This window comes from Gymnodraco acuticeps, unplaced genomic scaffold (genome assembly GCF_902827175.1).
Source record: "Gymnodraco acuticeps unplaced genomic scaffold, fGymAcu1.1, whole genome shotgun sequence".
NCBI lineage: Eukaryota > Metazoa > Chordata > Actinopteri > Perciformes > Bathydraconidae > Gymnodraco > Gymnodraco acuticeps.
Genome location: NW_022991451.1, coordinates 981,151 through 1,000,819, shown reverse-complemented (window position 1 = coordinate 1,000,819; position 19,669 = coordinate 981,151). Strand labels below are relative to the sequence as shown.

The 19,669-nt window shown below is 40.6% G+C and overlaps 1 protein-coding gene across 5 annotated transcripts in view; it reads right to left on the bottom strand.

Moving 5' to 3' along the window:
• Positions 1–19,669, bottom strand: part of grik2 (glutamate receptor, ionotropic, kainate 2) — a 321,479-nt gene that overhangs the window by 82,677 nt on the left and 219,133 nt on the right. For all 5 annotated transcript variants that reach the window (XM_034196514.1, XM_034196516.1, XM_034196515.1 and 2 more), the window contains 2 exons: positions 14,768–14,881; positions 3,103–3,309 (listed from right to left, as the gene is read on the bottom strand). In XM_034196514.1, the coding sequence (XP_034052405.1) occupies positions 3,103–3,309; positions 14,768–14,881 (321 nt within the window). The remainder of the gene's footprint in view (positions 1–3,102; positions 3,310–14,767; positions 14,882–19,669) is intronic.

The following is a 19,669-nucleotide window of genomic DNA, read 5'->3' as shown; positions in this document are numbered from 1 at the left end:
TGCTTTTTGTCGAGGGAGTCATTGCGACTTCCTGGTTGGCCAACACAAATATCTTATAGCCATCACTGCACCACTTTAAAGCTTGTACTTCTTTCTTTCATCCAAATACGTCCCTGTAACATCAAATGAAAGCAATCAGAGACCGATTTTGTAAGCTTAGCTTTCTTGCGCAATATAGCACTCACTAAGGAAGTATTGCTTTAATTAACTGAATTCACATCCAACACTTACATCAAATGTAGTGCATTTTTCTTTTTGATTAACTGCAGTGGCAAACATCTGAATCTGCTCTATATACACACAACGGTTTCTCCAAACACTGAGCATTAACATGATTTCTCCCGGAGTTATTTATAATACTGAATAATCCCTTCTCTGGCAGAAGCCGTGATTATATGTGAGACATGTGCGTTAGAGATATAGAGCGGGATGTATAGAGCCTTCCCAGGAAAGTCATGTTACCATATCTGGGGTGAAAACCATGCAGTTCTGTTGACAGTTAATAAATCTCCAGCTGCATTGTGACTATAAATGCTAAACATTTACAGCAAGGTCAAGTGGCTCCTTTCTCAAAGATATATCCTTTTTGTCTTGTGAAGGTTGCCATATATCACTCGAAGATGAACGGAGCAAGCTTCCTGCTAGCAGCTGGGATGTAACAAATGCAGAGGTGGGAGAAGTACTCATATCTTATACCAGTGTAGTGTAGGAATACTCTGTTACAAGTACAAGTCCTGCATTCCAAATGATACTCAAGTAAAAGTACAAAAGTAGAATATACTCCTTCTGCAGATAAACCCATTTCAGAATAATATATATATATGTTTTATAATGATTGATCATGAAAGTGTTCTCAAAGCTGGTAAAGGTGCAGCTAGTTTGAATGACTTTGTATACTGCAGGGTAGCTTGTGGATTTACTCCAGGTGGAACTAAAGTCTGATTCAACACTTGGTTATATTTCACATCATTCATCCACATCTGTGAAGTAACTAAAGGTATTAAATACATGTAGTGGAGTAAAAGTACATGATTCACCTCTGAATTGTAGTGGAGTACAAAGTAGTACAAAGCAGCATTACATTGAAATACTCAAGGACTTAAGAACAGTACTTGAGTAAATGTACTTCGTTACTTCCCACCTCTGAAAGATAGTCTAGGCATCTTTGACACAACCCTCCACAAAGTTATCTCCACTTTGAACATTAGAAAGATCTTTTTGCTAAAGTCCTCTGACAGGGTGTTTCCAACTTGTTCAGCTCTAACTTCAGCATGTCTTCTCCAAACAAACTCCTTCTGATCTGAGGGCCTCTCCGCTGTGATCACCATCTTTCCCTGTCATCCCGCACCCTGCTCAGCCCACACTGAAGGGCAGGGGATTGGGCCGATGACTCCACTGATCAGGAGCAGAGGCAGTTAGGGGAGACTTGACCCCTCTTGGGTCACATGTTGACCATTGGCCATGCAGCGGCTGCTATTTTTATGCCCATGCAGTTTATCCTTTCTGAGACTTTGTCGGTTGTAATGATCTACACTGTCGGCAGATTGTGTGTGTGTGTGTGTGTGTGTGTGTGTGTGTGTGTGTGTGTGTGTGTGTGTGTGTGTGTGTGTGTGTGTGTGTGTGTGTGTGTGTGTGTGTTTTAATAAGCTCTGTAGGGGAAACGCGCGCCGACAGAATCTATGCTCTCCTCGCATCACTGTACCCTCAAACTGTGCTGCTTGTTATCTTCACATTCTTTTTTCTACTTTTCCTCTCAGTGAGTTTCAGTGAAATATCCGTCATTATCCTACATCTTATTTTTGGGTAATTTTCAAACATTTCGATGGTAATAGATGTTGATATGACAATAAATACTAATGTACAAGTCATGAAAAAAACGTGTTCTTGACACAGAACTAGACAACATACTTGAGGTGAATGCAATTAAGAAAGCAGGGTCTTTACACACTACAGAGTCTGTCCCAAGGCACCTAGCGAGACATTTCAAGCCCTCTCCACTCATCAAGTATACTCTCGCTACTAAACTGACCATTTTCCCCCTGGAGCCTAAATCAAAGCATTCATTTATTTTCTTTACCTACTTTCTTCTTTTGTTTGGATGGCTGCACTAAACTTTATACGATGTACTGGGATGTAGGGAGACATATAGGACAGGTCATCAGAGCTTTAGAGGACAAACACAACCAGACAAAAGAGCTCTTTGTACTAGTTTCACTACTACACTGTACTGTAGTGGGAAATAAGGACATTTAGTTTAGTGCTTTGTTAGTTAGCAAGACCTTGCTGATGTTATAAGACTTATAACTCTCACTGTTAGCACGTAGTCTGGGCCCTAGAAGTGCAAAGTCATATATGTGATATGTAACATGTCAACATCAACATTTCCATTTGCTAAAACCTGTTCTTGACAGAGAACACAAGAGCAATCTTAGAGTGAATTCCATTTGAACAAAATGGATCCAAACACACAATTATTCCTATAATCTGTTAAATGTGTTTCAATACGATAAAGACCAGAAAAAAAACATAAGAAATAAAAAAAGGAAACTCCAATTAATAGATTATTTTGTGACAGCTGTTATTTTTGCACTTGGATCAATAATATATTCTACATTTTGGTACCTTGTTCTGTTGAATTAATAGTCCAAAACACAAAGATAGTACTGGTAATTTGCAGGAAATAACAGTCTGATTCCACTTTGAAAGCAATAATTGCTGTAATAGATACCAAACATATAATCTAAACCCAAAACATTTAATTTGCGAATACGTTTGATTAATTTCATCCTGTGTATTCCCCTGTTGTGCAGCTTGTTCTCAATGCTGTTTATTTCAACGAGTCATTGTGGTTTATTACAACTAAAACTGTAGTTCTGCAGGTTTATTCCACACGTATCTGAGTTATTATAACATTTTATTCCCCAAACAAATTGCTGATATCTGAAAACATAAAAAAATAGCTTTCAGATGGGACAAACTTCTCCACACCTCTCCAATGGACTTGGAACGTAGAATATAATCACACCCACTGGTCTGAACTTAACATCTGTTTGCTTGGAACATATTCATGCATTGTCTTTAATGAAGATATAAGAGACTCACGTGGTCCATGAGCTCCTTGATCATGCCGTTCCACTGGCCCGTGTTCTCGTCCTGGGCGCCGTACCGCCCGTCCTCCACCAGGCGGACCTCGTACGTGAAGCCCAGGATGCTGGCCAGCTCTCTCAGCAGGTCTATGCAGAATCCCTCGAAGCGGTCGTTCCCGTACAGCGGCTTGTCAGACTTCTTGAACATCACATATGGCTCTTCCTGTCAAGTGAAAAAGAGGAGGGGGTGAGTCTCCACGTCTCCACGGCACTTGGCATCTTTTACCTTCAGATAAGGCTTATCTGAAGGGTGTCTGATATGTGAGATAGGCTTTTGAGCTACACGTTGGCTGGAGGAGTAAAGTGTGTGTGTATGTGTGTGTGTGTGTGTGTGTGTGTGTGTGTGTGTGTGTGTGTGTGTGTGTGTGTGTGTGTGTGTGTGTGTGAGCCAGCAGGCCCAGTCCTGTGATGTGAGGTAGGCTGGGTGCAAAGTGAGGCATGACCATAATAAGAGATAATCCCCATATCAATGACTCTGTGCTCCTCTCAGGCTCAGCAGGCTGGCTTTGGGCCCGGGCCCGGCTTTCAGGACACCGCACGCTTTGTCAATAAGATAAGAGATGCTGATAGACGGACACAAAGAGAGAGCGCCGCCCCCTCTGCTCACACCAACAGCTGGGGAGATTACCCATGTCTTCTTTGATACTGTCCTCCATTGAGAAGATGTTTCGAGCTCCGAACAAACGGGGAGAACCTCTTGATCATGAGCAATAAGATAACTAAATCTGAACTAATGCATACGGGCACAGACTCATTGCAACTGCCCTATAAATTGTCATAAACACATATTTATTCCTGCTGTTATGTGTTTGATTATTTATTAAGAGATCAACTCTGACATGCAAATTCAAAAGATTTCTAAATCTGCCCTAAACGCAGATTCAACCAGCCGAGACCCTCTACGTTTGCACAATCTGCTTTCTCTTTACGGACATCAAACACTGGAAGATGCTTCCGGCTGTGTTTACAATCTGCTTAGATTTTCAAGCTTTTTCCAATAGTGCAAAAAAATGTATGTTGGGCAACCAGTCTTGCCAAAATTAATTTAACTGCAATTTGAGATGTTAGATTAAATTAATTGTGAAATTATATTTATATTAACAAATGTGCTTGTCTTAATATTTATACAAATGTATTTTGATCTGTTATAATTGTTTGTGTGATAGCCACCAGGACGTGTTTTAATGTTTGATGATTCCACTGAACAAACTGAAACATTGACTTGAATTAAATGTAATAGATCAACAGATTTCACAAAACTGTATTAGGTTAGTTGAAAGCAATAATATTAAGTTGAACCTAAACTAAACTTAATACTATTGCTTTCAACTAACATTATACAATTGTGTGAAATGTGTTGACCTAATACATTTAATTCAAGTCAATGTTTCAGTTGTTTCAGTGTGTGTGTGCAGACGGGAATGAGCTTTGAGTTCTAATAGCATCTCAATGTATTCTTATGCATGGTCCTAAAGACATATCATAATAATACTGCTCTTCTCTGCCTCCCGCCTACTGAGCGTCTCCTCCACCGTGTCCTTCTCCCCTATTTCCTCCCTGCTTCCTCCTCCTCCTCCTCCTGCACCATCTGTCTCTGTTAGCCTTAGATGCTCGTCCTCGTCCCTCATTTCTACGACTCCCCTGACTCTCTCAGACAAATAAATCCAGAAATATATCGTCAGACAGGTGTTGTTTATAATATAACTGTTCCGTGACTGAAAGAAAAAAACATTAAAGATTGATAACAGCTTTGACACATTTCGCGGGCTGAGTTTGAACAGTATGCAGGCTTTGAGGTGTTTGCATGAGCAAGAAACAAAGAGAGTGTTCCTTTTCACGAGGAGCAGCAAGAAAAACAAAAAGGCGTTCCTTAACGGTGTATGGCACGTTTGCATCGTAGTGGACAGATGTTTAGGATAATGATTTCCCTGCACAGTATTGAGAGGATGGATAGAGTAATGAGCGAAACATGTAGCCTCAGCAGCAGCTTTTCTGATACATGATATAATATATGTGCATACATATGAAGTCATATCATTATGTCACCTTGTGTTGACTTTTTCATGAAATACTTGTGTTTCAATGTGTCTACTTCTTTTCGAACACACAACACACTTGAGATCCTGCACAGTATCACATACGTGGAAGAGGATAAGGGCCAAATGTGTCGTTGTTTTTTTGAGTTGACCAAAAAAAAAAATGTTGTTCTGATATTCATTCTGACTTCAGAACTAAAAAACAAATATCACTTTTAGTGTAAACATTTTTATGAAAATGGCCCTAATTATCTTCCATACGTATGAAATGTCCGTGAAGCTATGTGACATATTTGATATGTGAAAATGATGTCACAAACAAAAGGCACATTGCATGCGGTTAACGCAGAATCATTTCAATACTACATGTTTCTTTATAATGATCTAATATGACACACAAAAGCTAAACCCCACGTATATGGGAATACTACAAAGGCCTTTTGAGACTTCAGTTGACATGGTAAGGCTGTTTCCATAGATCATAGTGTATTTAGAAAACGTCTCTCAGAAATGTGTTTGCGCTAAATTGATGATTTAAATTAAAACATGAAATAATTATTTTGTACTGGTAACTTGTAATTACTGTATACCTCAATGCACCTTTAAGTAATCCTCGCAACCCTGTGCATTCAAAACAATCAAATACCATGGGTAATTAGTATATATTTATTTCATTGAGCAAAACTACAATTATCACTGCAAATCACCATCTCTCTGTGATTGTCTGTCATCTCGAAGATTGTAATTACTTCCCATTGCTGCCATGCACACAAAAACCAACACAGGGTAGATACTATCGGCTACAGTGTATCCTCCCTTTAAGCTGCCATCAATAATCACTGCTGACACACCCGGTACACATCTACAGCTACACCCACTGTGGCTCCTGTCCTGCGTCTTACAGCTCGGAAGCTGCAGGACTGCCATGATACTGATGTAATCTTGATGAAAGTGCAGAAAGCACTGTCCACATACAGATCAATACCAGCGCTGAAATGTCAAGACATACAGTACAAACCCCCAACACACTGCTGTGTGTTTGTACAGGCCGTCAATGAAGGTGGAGTGCACACCTCTACACTGGCATCCAAAATACAGGAGACAATGACCACTAAAATATATATAAGAGATGATGGGGGGCTTCTGTTGGCGGGACAGCAGGCGATGTGTATAATATGTGTGTGTCTCACATCCAAGATAGCAGCGGTGTTTTCCTTTCTTCCCATCACCATGGTAACTGCTTCAGTGGTGTTGAGCATGCCAAGGTTTTTTGAATCCGCCCAGGTAGTTTTCCAGGCTCTCTCAGTGTGCAGAAGGACACACTCTGTCGGAGGGATGCGTTTCCTCTTTTCAAAGCTGTTTTATCCTTTCCTTTTCAGCCACGCTGACTTCAGGGTTATGTATCACTCGCTGTTTGTATAGAACTTGAGCCCCTTTTGAAAAGAGTTGTTGAAAAGTGAATCCATTATTGTGATTCCCTCTGCTGCAGACATTTTAGTTTGTTCTTGTTTAGGGTTGACGCACAAATTGGTGGATTAGATACATGATTCTAAATTGTGAAATTGTCTTGTTAATCAATCCGTCTCCATCAATTTGTACCACAGATTAAAAAGCCTTTTATTATAACTGGGGTCGGTCGCTTTAAAACATCGATGAAGACGTGGGGCTTGGCGGACAGTGCGGCATGCGAGTGCGGCGACCCTGAGCAGACCGCTGTCCATATAATCACCATCTGCCCCTTATATAGACCACCCTCGGAAGCCAGCCTCTTCGACCTAGGACCAGAGATGCGGGCATGGCTACACGACACCGAGTTGGACCTCTAACGTTACACGAAAGAAGAAGAAGCCTTTTATTTTCAGTTTGAAGCTCAAGGCTCAAGGACACACCGTAGACGTTTATATTTATAGTTTGAATCTTTCCCATATTTACAGCACCAGAGAGCTGTGATTGGTCAGCGTGTGCTCTATATGTTGTCCTTCCATTTCTGATGCGGTAGAGAAAACAACATAAAGCAACTTGAAGAAAGGAAGTGTAATCTCCTTTTCAGTAACACACGTCCAACAAAGACATCACACTGCCTCTCCTCGTCGTGACCCTGCTCTCTATCACAGTGAAGGACGAAAGAACACAGCGACTGCACGGCAGGAATCTCTGTTCTGTACTACACAGCTGAATAGAGGGGTCTGGGTTTAACTCCTTTTCTGTGAGTGTAGTCAATCCTCAATCTATAGTATCACAAATTAAACATACGGTTACTGTTGGGAGTAAGCATAAGCAATCACAATTCCAGAAGGAACGTATTCAGTGCTGTCCGTGTTGCCGACCTTTCAATACAGTATGACCAATAAGATGAATGCTGTCAATAATAGACACCCATTTAAAAATGAAGACTTAAAATGTATGGCCTAAAAATGATTTTTTGTTTTGGTAAGTAAACAAAACTCATTTGAATTGTGTTGCTTGCTACATCAAAGCAGTTCTTTCAACTACTAACTACTATTAAGCTGGCAATAACTTTAAATTACAGGTTTGAGGTTCTGGTCTCGCTTCGGGCAGAGAATGGGGTCTCCAACAGAAATCAGCAGGGATCATCTTCAATCATCATTTCCCATGTGTGCTCATTTTTGCTTATGTCATCTGGACTCCATCTTCTTAAAGGCGAGCACTTTGTAAAGACAGAAACTCAGCAGAGGTTTTACTGAAGGTCCCGTTCAACTTAAATATTTGGAATTAAGTTGAACGTTTTTTTGTGTGAATTATCATGTCTTGGACCTCAAATATATGCTAACATAGGGTTAGAGAAATGTAGCCAGCAACATGGTGGGTTGTTAGCGTAGCAAATATTAGATGGTGAATATCATGACCAGGAAGATTGGACCACACTACATGTTGTGTTCTGGTAAATGGTAAAAGAATGTTCATCCACTCAACTTGGTTCCTGTGGCTCCACCGTGTTCTTTATAAAGTGTGTTCATTTAAGAACTATCTTTTTCATTTTTTACTCCAACATCCTTAGTTGGGAATATTGGCCTAGAACCCAAATCTAGCTCAGATATGAACATGTTTGAAATGGTATTTGCTAGCCTCCTCACCTGATGCTTTCCCACACTGTCTCCTATACAATATGTTCCAATCAAACTAACTAAAACTCTCAATGACTTCCCAGGGAAACATATGTTCTCTTGGTTTACGGTCAAAGTTTTAAAGATGAAGTTCTGTACAAAACAAAAGGGCAACATAACTAGTTAAATATCTTTATATAAAACACAAGAAACATTGGTGTTTGTTTGACTCATCCATTTAGCCCCTCCATATTATAATTTAATTCCTGTCTTTATAATTTGACTAAGTTCTCCCAGTCTCTTTTTACTGCCATGTTAACTAGTGGAACCTCTGTTTTCCAGCCCATCAGCAGCTTGTGACCTTTCACCCTCTGTCAACTGTGAAATACTTTAATTATAATAAAGCATCGCTGAGCAAATTACCCATAAAGCAGCTGGAACTGTCAGCCGTACCTGTGGTTATTTCTGGACATTATAAAAGCTCTCATCATCCATCTGTGGAACCGGAAAGGATGGAGGGGCTTTAATCGTTTCTTCTTTTTTGTTGGATAAGTAGCCACAGTATAAAATAACTGTATACCTTTTACTTTTACAAAATTCACAAAATACTCACGAAATTAGCCCACGACTTTCACTTAGCTGTTCAAAATCTGTGGTCCAATTAAAAATGAAATGGCAGAAGAGGAGATAACAAATCATTTGGTTTATGCAGCACTGGCACAAATGTGATTATGAGTCAGCAAAGCATCTTCTGATCAAATCATATGCAAGCATTCATGCAATTTGTTTTAATCTGGTTTGATTGAGGCCAACACTGACCAAACAAGATTTAGCCATGTCTGTCACGTATGAATCACAGCTTCAAAATGTTTTAATGGCATGGTTCTCCAGCTGCTTTAAAGCCCAATGTATCGTATAAACTCAGGCCAAGTGCATAATCTGACACATGAGCATGTTTTACAATAGGATATCATTCATGTGTTGCTGCTGCACTGCGTGTGGAATCTGTACCATGGTTTCTCAGAGCAACTGAGTTTATTACAGCGTATGATAACGTTAGCTTAAGAATCTAAATTGATTTATGAAAATGTTTACAGTGCTGTCTGTAACAGTGCCACTTCCCCCTGAACGTTTTCTGCACTTGTCCCTGCAATTTCCATTTGCATTATGGGTCATGTCGTGGCTAAGGTTTTAAGCAAAAGAAGAATACGACAAAAAATACTGATTACAATTATCAACATTCTTTTGTAAAAGAGTATTAAAGCCTAGCAGTGGACCATGACAAGACATTCTCTTTTTTGAATGGATAGGACATAAAACACCATCTGTTCTGATGTTTCAGATAATATAATTGTATATAATCAGGTTTAGGATTGTTACTTTAAAAATGCATTCCGTTACAAATACTAGTTATCGGTAGAAAAATGTAACCTAAACAAATATATAAAAGTAACGTAACCTGATATACGTTTTAGTTTAATACACAGTTCAGCTCACACACACTATTCTATGAACATATAGGTTCACCTGCTGAATTAAAACAGAACAAATGAGCAAAGAAAGTGAAACCATAAAGCAGACTCAGGCAGTAGAAGTATAGATTCACACTGAAAGTATTAGTGTGATTACTTATCTCTTATACAGCTAACAGAGAAGAGATTACATTTGATCCTTTACAACAAACACTAGATGCTCTTTTGAGGTTTTTAGTAACATTAAAATCCTGCTATCCCCAATTCTTAGAAATGTGACAGTAATCTAATGACATGTTTTTGATGTAACCGTAAGGGAATACAGTTACCTTTTTTGTAAACTGATAATGTAATATGTTCTCTCAGAGCCTGAATACAATCTGCTTTATGTCCAACATATGCTCCACATGGGCTCTCATTGATGAGATGGCTGGGATATTCTAACATGTGTTTGATAGCTCTAGCTTTTAGTTGAATGATCCTTTACAATACTTACAGTATGTGTTAGTATCAAATAGTGATTAACGCAACTGGTGCTATTTATTCATTATCTCTCCACATCTGTCTCTTTTTAATGAATGTGATGTCAGCTCTCTGGGCCCCGTCCCATACTGTCGTTTGTCCCCCCCCGTCTCCTCCAAGAACAGTTGCCCTCACTATTGACAGCCAAACGGATGTGAGACCACAGGATGGTTTTTTTTCAGCCAAATGTCTTAATCATGGGATTCACTGCATCTCGTTTTTTAAAGTCTAATACCTGTGTGTGTGTGTGTGTGTGTGTGTGTGTGTGTGTGTGTGTGTGTGTGTGTGTGTGTGTGTGTGTGTGTGTGTGTGTGTGTGTGTGTGTGTGTGTGTGTGTGTGTGTGTGTGTGTGTGTGTGTGTGTGTGTGTGTGGGTTGTGTCAATGATGTGCCAGCGTACCTTTATTTTGTGTAAGCATTTATCTTGTTTTAATTTGTTATTATAGCTTTTAAAATAGTTTCATTCGATGTGTTGCTTGTTTTCTACAACGTATTCCTCTCAATGCGTTTATGTTTGTCCAACAGTGCAAAAGCACTTTAGAACTTTCAGACATATTTTTTTTTAAATGCATCAAAAAGGTTTCATACTCACTTCCAACAAAGGCCATACTCCCTCCTGCTTGAGGACTGGAGGGAGTATGAGAGAAACTCCCTTTGGGATTGTAGCCTTTGTACACCAGTAAAGCAATGCACAAAAACAATCTAACTCACTAAAGGTAAGGGAAACCCCCAACAGAATAATAGGGCCTCTGAAATCTTTAAATGTGATGCCTTAAAAAGACAGAAGCCTCTGCTGCTGGGTATCTGTTTCTGCCTTTTCTTGTTGCAACAGATACAATGTTAAATTACATGTACAGTACATTATACTGCAAAACAAACCCTGGGTTGGTTCATTTCCCTGTGTTTAAGAGCAGGTAGTTCCACTCTGTTCCTGCAGTGACTAATAAAACATGGGTTGTTTCTATGGAAGTGCTCCCTGCTCTCTCTGAGACATTACACACTATATTATCTGCAGCTCCAGCCATTAGCCTAAAGGTACTTCATTTCCACCGCAGCATTACGGGAGTGATTTCCCAAGTAGATAAACTGTTGATAGGCCAAGATCTCAACAGTAATTACATCATGTTTTATAGTACATAAGCCCTGAGAAAATGATGAGAATCTGGATGAAAGTGTACATCAATCAAATGTAACAAACCCAATTATTGTCAGCCCTCCCTTCCTCTCCGCGCTGCTCACAGCCATCACACATCTCCCCATGACTCAGTCCTGATATGGCAATTACAGCCGTGGAGAGTCTTCGCTAATAACTGCAATCCAATCACTTCACAGCACGCACGGAAGGAAAAAAGGCCCACGATAAATAATGACAACCCGCAATTTACTTGATATTGTTATTTTTACGCTTGCCTCCTCAATAACAGGATCATTAATGGCTTTAATTTGGCTCGCTTCTACGAGTTTCCTCCACTGTCATGGTTCTCACATTGCACAAAGTGTGTGCCTACTGTTTCCAGGAGTACAGGAAGGCATCTTTTCAGATATGTTAATTTAATGTAAGTACATATTCAGTGAGAGAAAACAAAAAGGCTCCAGGTCCTCCATATTGCAATACGTTGTGGTAACTTATATATTGCATTATTGAAAATAAAATGTGAAGGCCGCTGAAGGCATTAACATTATAGGTTAGAACTGAGAGATTTTTTAGATTTGCTTAGTTTAGCTTATCCTATCCAAATGATCACTCATTCACATAATGTTTCTCCTTTTTCAAAATATTTTTGAGGGAGCTACATGCTGGGTCTTTTTATTGGTGAATGACAGATGTGTGCAGAGGCTTTCCCAAAAACCTTTAGTCACCAAAGAAAGCAGATAATGCCCAGAAATGATGTTTCGATTAATAAAATGTTCGCAAGGTTTATACCCTGTGTTGAAATTAGATTTTCAACATACAATTGAATGCTTGCTTTTGAATTAAGTTTCAATTCTCCCATCATAGCTCAGCTCACCTGAATCATTTGTGATTGTGACTAGCAACAGACCAACAACTTTGTTTGAGTTATTAAGGAAAGTATGGTCAAGAATAACTTCTGATGCTGTACTTTTGTGCCAATACAGAACAACACAGTCCTAAATGTTGGATGAAACATAACAGGTGGAGCTTACATGTCAACAGATCAATATCCATGACAATTAAACAAACTGAATGATCTTGGTGAGAGCTCAGTACAAACTAGAAGGTAAACCTTGAGTTGGGTCTTTTTACGGTAGTGTTCCCTTTACCCAGTAGCAGTTAAAATATTTCTTGTACATCTCAACTTAAACATGAATTAATGTAATCAAAATCAAATATAAAACCAAAGATATTTGCCACTGCCAGGGCTTTAACGTTTTATCGAGTCCAGAGATAAGAAAACTGAACTTTGCAGTGGTTACAAATAACTATGGTTCTATCAACTACGCCGTCTGAAGAGATGTAAAATGTCCATGTCAGAGTTCGGGACCTTTCTTTATGTTTCTGTCCCCGCCACTTCTTTCTGTTTCCGATCATGTGAGCACTGCAGCAGTCTTAGGCCAGCCCCCCATGCTCTCATTGGTTGAGACGCCATCCTAATCCAATACTTATCAACATCCCACCCCCCCTGTGACCCAGGGTTTGTCTGTGGCCGTTTCTCAATCGCGAGGATGCTGGCTTGGTAGTCGCGTACTTCCAAGTCACTTCCTTCAGAAACGAAGCCAGTATGCTTCCAAGCCACGGCTTCGGAAAACGAAGAAGAATGGAACAGGCTAACAAGTGTGCCACTCTCTCTAACGGTTTCAACATAAACTGTACCGAAAATAAATACCTCACGATGTCTATCTAATTATGAACTTGCTTTACTTTCACGGAACACATTTATGGTGATAACCTATGGTGATAACAAACAAATGTAACATATTTACCAACACATGTTCTACGCCACTACATACTTACATTTAAATGTGTGCTGCGTCGGTTCAGCCATTCTCCGCAAGGGTTTTTGAAATTGGTCCGTGCGCAAAGCATTGTGGGGATTTTAAGGATGCGAAGTCTACCCATGTGCAGCCTCGAAATTTCCCCCAAACCAAGGACGCGGCCTCAGTGGAATTCCAAGTATGCTGGAAGTAGTACTTCGGCGGCACTCGATGACGTAGCATCCTTGAAATATTGGCTTGGAAGCCAGTATCCTCGAGATTGAGAAACGGCCTGTATGTGTATTCAGAGCCAGTGAGCAACAGACTTTCAAAATAATAATAATAATAAAAAAACTTAATGCGCAATACAATTATTGTCGGCTTTAATTAACTAATGCGTAAACGCAATAATAACGTGTTTACTTTCCTTGTCCTAATAATCATATTACTTTATTATATAACTCAACCTTATCACACGGCTTAGATGAATACTCAATTCTGAGGTTGTTAGTTCTTGCTAACAGACCGTCGCTAAGGAGGATCAAAGGACTATGTGGAGAAAACAGGAAGTAAACACTAATGGTAACAGCAGAGGAAGACAGACAGGAAGTAAACACTAACGGGCAAAACAGAAAAAGACCAACAGGAAGTAAACACTAACAGAAACCCAGTATGGGCTCTGGCGAGTTTAAAGACTGGTTAATGGAAAAGAAAATGTGAACGGACTGGGACAGTTACAGAAAACCTTGATCAGTGCTGATCAACATCCTATTTTGTATTCATTAACGACGAGCTCCCTACACATTCTCCCTTACATATTGTACTTCTACTTCTCAAAGTTAGATTTGAACCCTTGGATTTTGACACCATTGGCAAGAGAGACAATGCTTGATAAATCTGATGGTAGGCGGTAGAGCCGTAAACCATGAATTCTTATTGAACAATCAATCAGTCAATTTTCCAACACGAGCCACTTCCTACCGAATTGGTAGTCCCCCTCAGTGTGGAAGTTGACTGGCAATTTGGGAGAGCAGTGCTTTGGGGTACTCTACTTCAATTGAGTCGGAAAGCATCATCCCAGGAAAGGGCTCTAAGCAGAAAGGGCAGTCCAGGCAAAGCAGTGAAGAATTTTTCAAGAGGAAAAGCTTAAAAATAATGACATCTTTGGAGAGAGTCTGTTATGGCTGAGTGCTGTTCTATGCCTCTATAATTGGTCCCACATAAAGCACCATTACAATTTCATTTAGCTATAAACAGACATTTAAAGCTGCAATATTTAATTTGCACATTGTCGGCCCAAGATGGAATCGAGAGGTAACTATTGCAGGCTTCATTACTCTGAAATCCTGTTAGATTACAGATTTGAACTGCTAATGGGTTTGTGTACTGTATGTATACCAAGTAGGTCTGTGTGGTATTTCTTCACCAAAGACCAGAACATGAGATAAGCCCTGCATGTTGGATCTGTTTCAGGTGCGTAGCTGGCTGAAGTTCGATATCAAAGGTCACATAATGACTCCAACTCGTTTGTTGCAAAGTGTTGCCACAGCAGCATTTCAGAAAACAAATAGATCCATTGAAAACATAAAGTACCAGTATGGTGGAGACGACCAGGGAGCGGTTGGATAAGGAGTCAGAGACGTTGGTCGTCTTCCCCCTTTGGTTGTCCGTCATGTTCAGTCCGCTTGGAGGGTCCCAGGTACCAATCTGTAAAGCAAAATACAAATGTTTCATTTTCTAACTGGCTCCAGGGCCAACATTCAGATGGCAAACAGAACAATGTGCCAAAGCACGATTGTGTTTTTGCAGTTTGAAAAAAAAAACGGGAAAAAAACTAAGCTTTAATTTTGGCTTACCTTTAATTCTACCTTTTATTTGAAGCTTTATTGTTCGTTTGTAAAATGATGTCTTTGATTAACCAATCAGCTTTGTTTTCTGCACAAGGTCACTAAAGAGGCCCTAGTATGCTTGTTGTGGTTTCCCCCTTCCTGTAGTGTTTATATAGCACAGGCTACAATCCCAAAGCTCCCTCCAGAGGGAGCTTCTCTCCCCCTCCATTGGACTTTTTAGTTTACTTCCATTACATAATGACATCACTGTGAAACACATGCATTTCTATTGGCCAGCTCTCCAACAGATTGTTCATGATAGGCTAAGGGGTGAGACAATTCCAACACATCACTATACGGTAGACAGAGGGTGAAAAGAGGTGCTGCAGCACAGGCAGTATGAGAAAAATAAAGAGCTTTTTGAACATTGAAGCATGTCAATCTGTAGAAGCACACAATAACATGAAATGAGCATAATATGTCTTTAAATGAAATGTTGTCAGCACCTCTGCAACCCTCTGCCAATCATGGTAACCATTAACATTAATAAAATCAGCAGACAACCTCATTATGAGAAAATAACTTAAAGATTTGGTGACAATTGTATATTCACATCTAATGCAGCCACCACAAAACCTGCACACTTTTAACTTTGTTCTCGTTGAATGATTGACATAGGACTTGTTGTATTGCGTGATATGACATGTGTATCTTAACAGGATAACACAAATTGGTAACATTACCCAATACACAGCCAGACATGTACTGTATGGATACATACTGACTCTCTCCTCTCTTTCTGTGCCGGATACATACAGAGGATAATGTGCAACACCCTGAGGAAACTGTTGACAGCCATGTGAACCCTGAACACTGTCAGGGGGCACTTTCTGCTAGACTCCCACAGGGAATAATGTTAGAGATGATCTAGGATCTGTATTGGCCCCGTGGCTCTTTGGAGGGTTTGTGGAGGACAACACTAAGGAGGGCTCAAAGAAGGAGGGGGCGCATCCTGGGGAAGCACGCCGGAAGAAGATGATTGTTGGATCGTGCCTCTAGGCTTCTCTTGTCCTTCTAGCTCCGACTTCGTGCAGCCCCTCCAACCCAACCTGAGCCCAGGGATCGCAAACGCTCCAGCCAACACCAGCCACACACTCCTCAGTGCTCTTCTGGTGCCCCGTACGAGGCTGGAGACGGGCTTTGTAATTGCAAATCAACACTTTAATTCAGGCTTCATGAGAGTGGAGAGCTTCTCAAGGTTTTTTTATTAATAGAGTAAATTATTCATCAAGGTGCAGGCGCACACAGAGCAGAGGTCAGGAGCTTCTGAGAGGCGAGTACCGGTGAGGATGCTGAAGTGTGAAGTGTGAAGTGTTTGCGCTTGCATTTGAGAATATTATTTGTATCGGCAGTGTAAGCAGGTTACCTTCCGGCTGTTAATCTCATGAATCTTAAATTGGCTGCTGAACACTGGAGATGCTTCCTAGGAAACAATCTGAAACATAGGGGCGTCTATTGGTATGAGTACACAGACATACCTGACACGGATACCATGACATGCTATGATGCATTATAAGTAGGGGTGCACCGAATGGGAAATTCTTGGCCCATAAAACATTTATTCAGCACTTTTGAATGCATACAGTACATTTATATATGTCTTGTATTATTGCTAAAAAACATTATATCGCAGTCTTAGTGTCGCCAACTCGTTTCTAATATGCAAAGACAACAAATGCGTCTATGATGTATTTTCGATCAGACGAGATCTCTCTCCCCCGTCTGTGTGCGAGGGGGCGGGGCAGTTTACACACACGCAGCTGCTACATGCAGCGGAGCACACTGCGGAGATGGCGGAGAGAACGCGCTCCGAGGTGTGGTTAAACTTTACCCGTCTCGATGTGGAGAATACTTGTTACCATAAGTGCAATAAGAGTTTAGCACCGGGTTCGACCGTCTTTCTAGCAGCTCTGTAGCCCCATCCACGAGTAACGTTTCCACGTCAGGTGTTATGTATGCTAGCAGCAACACACGGAGTTAACTACATGATACAAACATGGGTTAATGATTAGAGGAAACTGAGTTATTTAGTTTGTTGAAATTTCACCTATTCTGTTTACAGTCTGTCATCAGATTATTTAATACGATTTGTTAAAGGCTCAGGGCAATCTCGATGACAAAGGTCAATGCCCCCCCCCCCCCCCCCCCCCCCCCCCCCCCCCCCCCCCTGTGAGCCAGCCGCGAGCATGGTCGCCGCGTCTTTATTACGTCATCACAACAACACGTTAGGTTACCAACGTAAGCCTGTTCTGACATTCGGTGATATTTTTTCGGTGCTAAAACCCTTTCGGCCGAAAGTCGAAAGGGCCTTTTTAACCATTTTCGGCCGATAATTTTTGGTGGCCGAATATTCGGTGCATCCCTAATTATAAGTGATATTAAATGTAGGGTTTGGGCAGAATTAAATGTATATATTTTAAAGGGACAGTGTGCAGCGTTTGGCTGGACACTTAACTTGTAGACCAGAGGAGCCAGTGATCAAACTGCCAAAAATGTGATTACTGGACGACCTTTTCTATACCTTCAAAAACGTTTAAGTTGTAAACTCTTCACCGTCTAGTGTTTGTGTATTTGATAAGCCCTTAAACGCAGGTCTATTGGTCTTATAATATATAACTGATCTTTTGGTCGTAATTCAAGCCTCTGTTCTTGGTCTGAAAGCCCCATAACATAACAATCTGAGTAAAAAAAGGAGATAAAGAAGTTTGAGTTCCTGGCAAGCAACACACCTGGTTTGAATGTATTTTTGGCTTACTGGATATATTGTCTGTCATGTTGGCTGTCACTTGTCATTTGTGTTGCATGAAAAAAAACTTCCAGCAGTCAAATTCCCACACAAATCTTTCTTCACACTGAGACTGAAAACGTCTTGATAAGCCGATGCAGAAACACACAGTTCAATGGGGAGACTAAGATGGTATACCCCACTAAAAAAGATTGTAACAACCAAAAACATCAATATGCTTGGGCTTCTTCAGACTGGATGTTTCCCCTCTCCTTCACAGCGTTGATGCCTTAGCATGGAATCTCTTTATGGCCATGACAGGAAGAATACTAGCTATTTCAACGGTCATATACAGTAGACATGCAAGCCTTATATTTGGTAGCAGTCAGCTATATCTGAAATGTGTCTTATTTCTTTATTTTGTCTTGACCCAATAAGCTGAGTTAGATTGAACTAAATATATTGTATATAACTTTAAAACTGAGTCTCCAGTATATACATACAAATTGTATTTCTATTCCACAATTTTCAGTCTAAATGTTGAAATTAAAGTAAAACATCCAACAAATATAGTCAAGGTCTTGTATTATCTTCAATATAATTATGTATTCAGTGCTCATTCTAACTCGTTAATTGAGCAGAAGAGGTGTTAAAGGGGACCTATTGTGCAAAATGCACTTTTTGATGTCTTTTATACATAAAGATGTGTCCCCGGTGCGTCAGGGAACTCACGCAGCGTCAGAAAATAAAACCCTCTCTCTTTTCCTCCGTACCCAAATCTCTAAAAACGGAGCTGATCCAGATTTGCGTCCGATATGACGTAATATCTGAAATGTGGACCCACGGCCCTATCAGAAACGTTGCTATCAGAAACAATGCCCGACTGTTTTGGATGTAATATGGTCGGTGTTTACTTTAGCATCGCTAACACTCAGAGCTAACCTGTACTGGAGAGCATGTGTGTGAAGAAGCAGGAAATAAAAAGGAACTCACCTTGTGGTATAACCGGCAAGAGAGAAAGCCTTTGAGCTCCATACTGTTTCAGAGAGAATCCTTGATAATCCATGATATGGCGTTTCATCACGGCAGTATTTAGTTTAGACAGTAGATGCCGGGTCCATGAGCTCAGCCCGCTCCTTTTTTTTATCAATTGTTTTTATTAAAGGTCCCATGTCATGGCTTTTTCTACTGATCTTAATTCCATTGATGAGGTCTACTAGAATAGATTTATATTGTGCAATTTTCCAAAATCGCATTGGTTTCTCATACAGCATCTCTGTATATTATGTGTATTCACTCTCTGTCCTAAACGGCTTGTTGAAGCTCCTGCCCCCCCTCCCTATGAGACCAGTGGCCGTCTGCGAGGCAGCGAGACACAGCGAAACCCAGCCCGAACACACACCGACTCACAGCCTCGCCGCGTCCCGCCGTCTCAGGGAGGAGAAATCGTCGGAGCTGCAGCTGAGAAAAGATTGAGTGTGTGTGTGTGTGTGAGGAAGTCCACGGATTGCTCAATTTGGACCAATCCACGGACTTAACGTAACGGCTCCACGGATTGGTCCATTTGGACCAATGGGTCCATTTGGGTATGGGCACGTCACTGTACCCAGGAGGAAAAAGAGAAATGTCCAACGAGGCGTTCTGGGGCAGCATAGACTGGTCCTTTAGTTTTACTCCCTACAGGGTGTACTTTGAGGGTGTGTGACTCTGCAGACCGTTTACATGCATAAAAACCTTCATAATACACAAGGGGACGGGTACTAACCGGAAAAGCATGACATGGGACCTTAAAAGCTTTATACCCAAAATCAGCACTTTTGAAACAGGAGTGAAATAGAGGGATATGAGGCATGGCTAGAACGCGTGATCTGTTTGGTATTT